General features: G+C 37.6%; 1 protein-coding gene across 1 annotated transcript in view; it reads left to right on the plus strand.

Annotated features, from left to right (window-relative positions):
* Nucleotides 1–761: 761 nt before the first annotated feature.
* ccdc141 (coiled-coil domain containing 141) overlaps nt 762–10,692 on the plus strand; it is a 30,074-nt gene continuing 20,143 nt past the window's right edge. Inside the window, exons 1-7 of the mRNA XM_035676636.1 lie at nt 762–838; nt 2,809–3,289; nt 5,572–5,694; nt 6,506–6,745; nt 8,243–8,333; nt 9,178–9,317; nt 9,419–9,586. Coding sequence (XP_035532529.1) covers nt 3,113–3,289; nt 5,572–5,694; nt 6,506–6,745; nt 8,243–8,333; nt 9,178–9,317; nt 9,419–9,586 — 939 coding nt within the window. The 5' untranslated portion in view covers nt 762–838; nt 2,809–3,112. The remainder of the gene's footprint in view (nt 839–2,808; nt 3,290–5,571; nt 5,695–6,505; nt 6,746–8,242; nt 8,334–9,177; nt 9,318–9,418; nt 9,587–10,692) is intronic.

The raw sequence follows: 10,692 nt of genomic DNA on the forward strand, positions 1-10,692 counted from the left end.
GCCCTTGTGTGTTTTCCCGCCGTTAGTAATTGTTTGCTCCACCCTGATTACCTGCACCTGTGTCTTAGTAGCTGCTCACCTGTAGAGTGGATATTTCCCGTGTTCCTTCCCTTCTGTGTCCTGGACTTTTGTAAGTAAACTGTGTGTTTTCAACCAAGCCCTTTTTGTGTTGAGTCGTTGAGTCCAATCTCCTGGTTCAGTTATAACAGCGGGACAACTCTGAATGAGCCTTTCAGGCTTCCTTCCTCTCCTGCACTGTCATGACTGTCCTATATGTACATATTTTGCTTTGTATTATTGTAATTATTAATTATTAATTAATATATAATTATTAATTATATTAGTCAGTGTTTGGTTGGTTCTGTTTTATTGATCAGAATCTGCATAGTAGCTTTATTAATTAGTAACTAAGTCACTCAAGTTATCAATGAAGTAAAAAGTATTATTATTAGTAGTATTTGTCTCTGCATTGTTAAATAGCATAAAATTACAATAAAATAATTACTGTACTTTTACAGTACTTGAGTTCATAATTAATGGTTCTGATAGTTAATCAATGCCAAGGTCTCTATGTCTTCATTAGGTTGGGCCTGCAGATATATTTACACACTGTCATTGACAGAGAGGGTGGAGTGTTTGTTTATGGAAGGCAGATGTCTCTCTGTCATTCAGCTGAGTGATAATCCCACTGGAAACCACATCTATTTTTACCACCTCTTTCCCTCTCTGTCTCGCTCTCTCTCTCTCTCTCTCTCTCTCTCCCTCGCTGTGTTTCCTCTCAGTGTTTTTGTGGCTCCGCAGTTTCAGCAGCAGCAGCAGCGTCCTGACCTCCCTGAAGGTAGGCTCGTCTTTATGTACATTTTACTGCATTTAAAGTCTGTAGTGAGGTTTCTTCATCAGCTGTGTGAAAACACATTGTTTAAACCCACATGTACCAGATATGTATACTTTAATAATTATATTAAAGGTGGTGATTGGAAGAAAGATAAAGTTTTTATGATGTTTCACTTGTGTTTTCTATGGAAGCCCATTTCCACCAATGTGACGCAATGTTAGTCATTATGAAGAGAAACTTTATCAAACGATTGGCTTAGTATTTTCTTCTCCATATTTGAGAAATTTTGTATTATTTTGAAATACTAATTCAAAATATTGAGACATTTTTTATTAGTTTAGCACTGTCTTATGTGCACAATGTAGTTTGCTTTAGCTTGTAATAAACGTTAAATTATTTATTTATATTTATTAAGTTCAAATTGGGCCCAAAACTGAGACATTTTGTCATTAATTTGAGATGCTAAGTCGACATTTTGATAAAGTTTCTAATTATAATAACGTACAGAATCTTTGGCGCAAATGAGCTTCAGTAATTTTCTGCTTATTCATTATTGCATTTTTGTAATTTATTGCATGAGAGTCATAAATATACATATACATAAATTTATCCAATTACTTGACATTTCAATTTCTTCTTGGGACTTCCATCATTTGATTGATTTTTTCAATCAGTATCAATATCACGTAATTATCCGTACTCCTAAATATAGCAACATTTATTGAAAACAACAACTGGTTCTGTAAATAGTTATTTAATAAATATAACAACTTTTAATCGACCCAGAACAATTTGAGGCTTAAATGAACAATTTACAGTTAGTTTTGCCACTTTCAGGTTTAAGCTCCACCCACAGCTTGATTAAGCCCCGCCCATTCAGAGTGCGGATACATAATTGTGTTTTTGCTAATTCCTACTTAATTTCCATCAGTAATAACCAACGTTCGGGTTGTCAGGTTATGAAAAATTATCCCTTCAATTGATAATAAATCAATCAATCAATTTATAGAAAGATGAATTAACCATTTATTGATGGACAAATAACATTTAGACCTGCATCGTTTTTAGAGCTTTGATTCGCTGACGGGTTCGGACCCAAATCTGCTGCCATGGTTCGGGCTCGGTTTGGGCTCACACTAAAAATTTCCGGGGTTGGGTCGAGTTGGGTCAGATGTTTTGGCCCCAATCAAAGGTCAAATTACAACCGTATAGATTTGCTAAAGAGATGTTTCGCAACCTGCAACCCTAAATTTGTTGTAATCAATATCTTAAGACTGATCTATGAAGCAATAGTAAATTATCTGTTCACCATTAATGAAATAATTATAAAAACAGCATCATAATGTTATATTGATATACTGATATAATTACAGTAAAGGAATTTGAATCAGGGTTTAACTGTTCCACAAATATTCTGAATATAACTCCAAAACTTAACTGAATGTAGACAAATATACTGTAATTCAAAAATAACCTAAAATGACTTTTTCATCGTTCATAAATCAAATTATATTTAGTGACGACTAATTGATGCTATTAAATTGTCCATTTATGGCAATAATGACAAACTGCTGATAATTAAAGCTGAAGATATCAGATATCATCTAAATCCGGTTGAAGTCTACTTTAGCTCTTGGGCTCTTGGCTAACGTAGACGCCGTCTATGCTACAGATGGACACAGGCTTGAGCTGGTTTCATTTGGTATTTTGCCAAACTCACAGAATCAGTGTCCGTACAGTTAAAGCCAGCTAACGGCATTGATCCTTCCATTGATTGTTTTGGTACAGGGAGGTTGTACTGATGGGATATTTAATGTTTTTAAGGGGTTATTGTTAATACGTTTTATTATTTTCGCAGTGCTTATGGTCTGTATCCAGTTTACAATGTTTTAACTGCATCAAATCAAACTAAAACTTTTCTCTGGATCAATATATTAACATTTACATTAATTCGTGTTCTTTATGTTCTGTAGAAGTTTCAACTGTCGACGTTTAAAGACCTCCGAACAACCAGCAACTGGATTACAGCTGTTGAAACGGAGTGAATCCGGCTGAAGGGGTTCACACTGCGAACCAACACGAACTGGTTCGGCTTCACTTCAGGAGCTATTCGAGGAACTTTACCAAAGAGAAATAAAACAACAACAAAAAAACGTTGGAAACTGGAGGTAGAGTGGATTAATGAGGATAACAGAAGTGGAACTATGAGTAAACTTGTTGATGTTGAGACGAGCTTAAAGTGACCCCAGAACTTGTAACAGGATTTAGTCTTTCTTCATGACGTCCGGAGAGACCGAAGAAACATGTGGAGGACAAATGAAGTCCGAGCGGGGAACTGGGGGAGGAAGAGGAGGAGGAAGAGAAGGGAACATGAAGTTATCTTGGTCTTTCACCACCCTCAGCACTATCGCTGTCCAGGCCGGCCAGTCGCAGATTGTCGTCTCCGTTCTCGAGGTACGTAAAGAGGCCAAAAAGCATTCAGCTTGTTGAGCTTTAAACGTAGGTTACAATCACAACACCTTAACAGACACTATTGAACTCACTGCTTAAAACCCAGCTCATCCAAGGGGGTTACATGAGTAGACACATTTTTGCTATTGTATCACAAAGACCATTATAACCACATATTGAGTTATAAAAAAGACCTCTAAAAGTGTCCAGAAACGAGTGTAAAAGTGACTGCGAATCACTGGCAACAAATAAAACCCTAACACTATACAAAGTCATACAAATTGATGTATCTGGTTTCATCTGTTAGCAGATAGCTACACGTAACATGATAACAATGACTAAATTAGACAAATGTATCTGTAGCTACAAAGACAGCTATGAAGGGTTATAGTTCAGAAACATTGTGTAAACACAGTCCGTTAGTTTAGACTTTAGAGAGCTTGATGTAGTTTTTTAGGCTACACACTGCTTTAGTTGTAACTGTTAGCTTTGTATTTAGTTAGCATTAAATATTACTGTTTTGAATTTTGAACTGAAATTCTACTTTTTGAACCCTTTTTTGAATCCTAAAATTTTCTCTGGATTCTCCACTTTTAAGTATGAGCTTTAGTGTTAGCCTGATTTTCAATGATTGGGCTGTGAGAGAGTGTACTAAATTGTTTCCTATTAGCAAGACATTCGACAGCTAACCTCGACTTAAGTGCGCTATATTAGCTTGAATTTTAGTTAACTATTAGATTGTTCAAATTAAGTGACAAGTTAACAGCTTTTAGTTTTACTTTAGTAAGCTAGGTATCAAACTGTTATCTTTGACTAGCCTATATTAGAATATCTGCCTCAAAGTCTTAATTAAATAAATTTGGGTTTTCAGCTGAAAAACATGGTTTGGGGATTTAGTTGAAACTATATATTTAGCTTTATAGCACATCTTATTTACACATGCAATTTAAGCATCATGCACATTCATTGTATTTGCATTATTGTTGTATTATGGTTTATATTGTATGTAATTTTTTTGTGTTTTTTGGTACTTTTAGTTTTTGTCTGTATTTGTATTGTTTTTTTTATGTTTGTGCCTCTGAAAAATCCACTTTCCCATCTGGAATAATAAAATAACTGAACTGAAGTAACCTTCAGATGCAGTTTCAGGAGAGCCGAGCTTTTCGGTTCATTTAAAGTCCGTCACTTTTCTGTCTGTGTGCTGTTTCCTGTTTTAGCTCCTGATGCTGCTGTAAGAGGAAGAGAGCAACATCTGACACCTCGCAGACGGAGAGTGTATTTAAAATGATATTTGTACATGTGTAGGATAATAGTTTTGGGCACTGTTGTTGTTGTTTTTAAAGTGTATGTTTGTTTCTACGTGTGGTCACGAGTCATGTTGTGTCCTTTTCGGGTCCACATGCCGGAGATACCCTATCACGCTGAGGAATGTGTAACACACGAGCAGCGATACCACGCAGCTACTTTTCACCTACAGCGCTCAGCGGGTCGCTCTGTGGCAAACACAACAGAATAAAATAAAACAACATAATAATATAACAGTCTAACGGGAACAATTGAACAAAATGACACCAAACTGTGACTCTAACCAGCTTTAATCTCATCAGTGTGCATCTATGCCCCCAAAATACACATTTATTTTATTATGATTTATCTATTTGTGACTATATTTTACCAAAAGTTAGTGTTAGATAATGGCTCATTTGCATATTTGAACATACAATTTCAGAAAACTTGTAATACAGAAATAATTGTCTTAATGTAAATAATAAACTTGTTAAGTTTCATGGTGATATCGGTTGGTTGAAATATTTACCCTATTTACCTGTAGTGTCCAAAAAATGTAAGTAAATTTGCAATATGGATATTTAATGGTAATTTGTTATACTTCAGCAGCTCTTACAGACACCAAACCTTCCAGTTTTATTCCTCTTTATATTCTGAAGGTTTTTACTGAGGGGTATGTTCATAAATCATTTACAGCCTGATTTATGTCCCATATTATTGCTATAAAAATCGTGAAAATTGATTTCTTTTATAGCTGTTGACATTAGTTTGTGATTTAAGGGGGGGATAAAGAGATATCCAAAATCTTTGATTAGATAATGTCTCGTGTACATATTTAAACATAACATTTCAGGAAACTTGTAAGACACAGAGTAAGTGTCTGTCAGTAATCATCTGGGGAAGTTTGAAGAAGACATTAATAAAAAGCTCCAGAACCCTGAAGTTGAGTTTGTATCTAGTTTTTATGGTAAAATGTAGATTATTGTGTGTGTGTACAGAGCGGGTCTGTGGTCCACCTCCAGCTGGTCCAGGTCCATCCAGGCCTCTGTGAGATCGGATCGAACCACGAAGAAAACCGGACACTGGTCCAGGAACAGCAGCAGCTGATGGAGAAACTCAAGGTACACACGTAGCTTCTGTAATTCAATAAATCAACATTTCTTTAATCGGTCTTTAAACTAAAGCGTGTCTTGGGACAGCATTTTATTGAAAATAGGAAAAGTTAAAAAAATTGATTATGTTGTGGACAAAAACTACAACTACCATGAAAATATACGGGCACAGTCATCATATCTTCATCCATAATATCCACTAACAATCCTTTCTAATAGTATCTCCAAATTTATAGTTTGTCCGTTGGTTCATGGAAAATAGTGTTCGTTAATATTATGAAAATATAAATATTGACTACACAATCTTTTTTAAACCATATTTAATTGGTTTAAATGAAATACTGTTGAGGAAGTTACTACAAATGTCAATCGGAGTTGTTATGACTAGTTGGCTGCTATTAGCTGCTAGTTAGCTAAATCACAACCAGATAATATTTACGTTAAAATTAGATTTTAAGTCTGGAAATTATTTAAATACATCTTTAAACCACCTTGATAGCCACAAACTGTTCTCATAAGTTGTCCCTGTTGTTTTGATAGTCACCAAACTATTTCAGTGCATCTGTCAACTGTAGCAGTTGACCTTTTGTTCTTGAGTTTTATTTCATTTTAATTTTGATGAAAGATAAAGAAGTGAAGTAGTGTGACAGAAACTCTGGCTACATGACGTAGCTTAACTTAAAAACGTACTCTGAAACCTGAAGCTAACGTTGTGATTTCTGCTAACGTAACGGGGCCATTGGAGGAGCGGGTGTCTTCCCAGTTCCTTATTTTTACTTACTGTTTTTGTGACTGAAAACTAATAATTCAATTATTCCAGAAACATGAGAAGGAAGTGCTGTCTGTGGTGGAAAAGAGCCGACAGACAGAGCTGAGGAGGAGGAGGGATGAAGGGATGATGGTGGAGCAGAAGAGGAACAAGAAACAGGAGGAAGAGGAGGAAGTGTACAAGGCCATGGCAGCATCTCTGAAGGAGGGATGGTTGTTGCTTCTCCGCCTGCTCGAGAAACGACAGGAAGTCCTGATGCTGGCTTCAGACTTTTACCGCCGAGCACTGGAGGTACGTACCGTCTGAAAATATGGATAATTGGAAATGTAAGAACGCAACTTTAATAACAGTTGTAACTTTTAAAGGTAACTAAAGACTTAACATAGTATAGTAAATTTGTTCTCCACAATAATGCAGATGTCGGTCACACCATTAAATTTCCTGACTGTTCCCCAAAGGATAATCACTTTTAATGTGCGCCAGTGTAAAGTCAAAGCTAATGAATAAACTAACGAAAATATGTGTTGCTTATTTCATCAAGGTCGAAAAATGGGACACAGAATTAAACTAAACTTTTGAACTCAAGCTGACATATTCAAGCTAGTAGGAAATAGCTGCTGTTGCGTTTTTTTGAACAGACAATATGTTTGTTGGAAACATTATATGTATAATCAATTTGGTTGTGTGCAGCACAAAAGTTTGCTTTTAAGATAAAGTCAAGTCAAACATGAATGTTAGGCACGCAGCTGTACAGGTTGTTGATTAATTGTTGATAAATGAACAAAATGGCTGTCCAGTTAAAGTATGTTAAAGTTCAAACGATACGACCACAAATAGATATATAATATTGATATAGATCTAATTAACAAATTTACCCAAATTAAATAAGATAAAGATGTAAAACAAATGAATTTGTAAGTAATATAAAAGAGAAAAGGGCCTTTTTAAATCGTATTCATAGTTGGAAAACCTTTAGGTAAACGTATCTTTTCAGAAGATGGATGGAAACATCTAACTGGAGCTCTAGAGTGTAATCTAAATCTATTGTCAGGCTGATGTGACCTCTGACCTGTAGGCAGTAAAGTTCTCATCTGAAGCGTGCCCGACTGTAGACTGGATTTATCCTCGTCTCCTGTCTCTATGAAGGACATTTGTTTCAGCTCGGTGTATTTGCGTGCCACCGTAAGCCGTGCTCATTGGCCGGCTGACGTTTTATGATCACCACCTGCTGCCGGACCATGGTCACCTGCTGCAGCCTTTATCTAAAACAGTCCAACGGGAAGCTTTCTGGATCTATTTTAGCCAACAAGCTGGTCACCGCTGTTCAGTCGACAGCGGAGGAAGCAGCTCAAACCTGACAATCCCACTGTGAGTTCAGCACATAAGAGGTGCTGCATAGAGCCACGGCGTCTACCGGTTGCTGGTCAATAAATAGCTCTAATGCTAATGGATTAGCAATGTGAAGAGTGTCAGTCGTTCATCCATCGCTTTAGTCCAGGCTAAAATATCTCAACTGCTATTAGATGGATTGCTGTGACATGTTGTGTAGACGTTCATGTTCCCCGGTGGATGAATCCCACTGACACTCACACTGTAGCGCCACCATGAGGTTGACATTAGTGGTAATAAGTGAATTATTGGATGCAGTTTGGTTCATGTTCCCCTCAGGATGAACTATAAAAACTCTGTTCATCCTCTGAGGTTTCATACAGCGCCACCATCAGGTCAATGTGTGCTTTCTGATGGATGCTTTGTGTTTTAGCGTGCTAACACTCGGTCTGTTTGCAGTTTGCTGTCAGTATCGACGGAGTTGAGGATCTACGGATCAGACCAGACAGGCTGACTGAAGGGCAGCTCACATACGACTCTATGAGGAGAGGTAATGAGCGTTAATATTAGTCGTAGTATTTATAGTGTTACTCACAGCTGCACTGAGGATAGATTATCACTAATAGCTTGTTTGCACATGACGTCACGTCCCTGCGGCCATGTGGCACGAACTCAAGATGGAAGTCACACAATAACACAAACTAACTGATGGAGGCGGCGGGAGACCAGCAACTCAAAATCAAAATTAAATCACTGTTTTTATGAATGGAGTCTGGTGGCTGAATCATTTTTTTGTCACATTGTTGTAAATGTTCTTCCATACGTGAATGCAAACAAGCTGTTTAGTTTTATTTTAGAAAGTTTTTGTCCCTATTTTTGTCGGCTCTGTCTTAGACTGGGCTTGTCTCAACTTGCAAAAACTGGATTAAAGTGGTTTATATTGAAGATATAACTAATCCAAACTGGTTTTAACGCAGCTAAATTTCATATAAACTGGTCTTAACTGGTTTGCTGTAGGTGGAGGGTTGCAGGAGATTTAAAACACTGGTTTGATCCACTACAAACTGGTGTATATCAAAGATTAACTGGTTTAGAATAGAAACTGATTGAAACTGGGTTAAATGATATATAAGCTGGTTTTAACTGGTTTGCTGTAGGTGCAGAGATAAAGGCGATTTGAAATACTGGTTTGATCTACTGTAAACTGGTTTAAACTTGCAAAAACTGGATTAAACTGGTTTATGTTGAAGATTTCACTAATAAAAGCTGGTTTAAACTAGGTGAAGTGATATATATATAAACTGGTATTAACTGGTTTGTTGTAAATTGAGCGTTGTGGTTGAATCTGTTGTGGTAATCTCGATGACATTGTCTTTGTGTCTTTGTGATTCCAGATCTTCTGGGGAAATCCCTGCAGGTTTTAACCAGCAGCAACGTTTTTCTACAGAAACTGAGGCAGCTGCAGAAGATCGAGGCCCTCCAGAGGAGAGGAGGAGTACTGCAGGACAACGAGGAGGAGGAGGAGGTGGAGGAGGTGAGAGTGTCTTACAGCTGTTCAACTGCTCCTTCATCCTGCTGTTGACTCGCTCTGTGTGAAATGTGTGGATTGATGCTGATGCTGTGTCCTGCTCCCAGAGTTCCCGGGGCAGCAGGGGGATGGCGTTGAGGCTGGAGGAGCTGCTGGAGACGCTGCAGGATCGGAGGAGGAGGGCGGACCAGGCCGTCAGGCTGCAGCTCCAGCAGGCGGAGAACGGCATCATGGTCCGCGAGAAAGAACAGGAGTCCACACAGAGCGGTTCTGAAGTAAGAGACAAATGAGCTTCTTGAGTTTGTTAGATGAAGCACAGAAAGGCCATTTCCTGTAGCGTTTCAGTGGACAGAAACATTTCTTAAAAAGGCTTTTATTGTGAAATATTTGCAGCAACATATTATAGAAAAAGTCACGTGACCAGTCTGGTCCGGTATTTTAGCTTTTGATACGATTAAAGCTCATAAAGCCAATAATGTGAAAGCTGATCAGTGTTTCACATACCTATTCCTTTATTTCAAAATAAAAGTGCGACATTTTAGCCTGAGTCAGTTAACCCACATCTGACCAACGGGGCCCTTGAGGGTCAGTGTGAGACTCAGTCCAGGAGCTAACTGAGTAACGAGCTGTTGCCTTCATAAATCAGGTGCTGAACACACACAGGTTATCACCGCAGGTTTAAATGTGGTTGTTTAACAGCTGACTGAAGTCCAGGGTGTCAGACTTTCCCTTGCTGACTGCATTATATGTAAAACTCCATATTAGAGCATTATAAATATTAGAGCAGAGTAATTGAACTCTTCGCAGTGGGAGTCATCAGTCTATTCTGTCAGCATCCATCTTGTGTTCAGGTCATAAAAATAAATCCTGCCTGCAGTTACATTCTCGACTCTCCAATGACTGTATTTAAAAATATTCTGTCTGCTGATGGTTCTGGATGGCTGATGAAACAGGCCTCGTTTCACAAAAGCATCTGAAGGATTAGATGATGGTAAAATCCATTTTATGATCATCTTAATGTTGAAGGAATCTAGAGCATCATAATCTCAGAACAAAACAATGAGTGCAACTGCCCACCAGATTCCATAGACAAAACCAGTAATTTTACTGAGCAAGCTGATAAACTGAAACAATTAAGTTAATCCTTGCGCTGTTCCAAAAATCACCAACGTACCATCGAAATAAACCCTTAATTCACATAGTTTGATGTGTAGATATTTGTGAAATGGAAAACAATGCAAATGCACTAACCAGAAACAGCAGTATTATCACCATCACTCTCCACCAGACTCCAGAGACAAAAACAGCAATTTTCCCTTCAGATCATCGTAACTTTGTAACTTCATTTAAAGTGGACAGAAATAGAATAAAACTCATTAAA

Source organism: Morone saxatilis, unplaced genomic scaffold (genome assembly GCF_004916995.1).
Source record: "Morone saxatilis isolate NCDOM2014 unplaced genomic scaffold, NCSU_SB_2.0 Contig5, whole genome shotgun sequence".
NCBI lineage: Eukaryota > Metazoa > Chordata > Actinopteri > Moronidae > Morone > Morone saxatilis.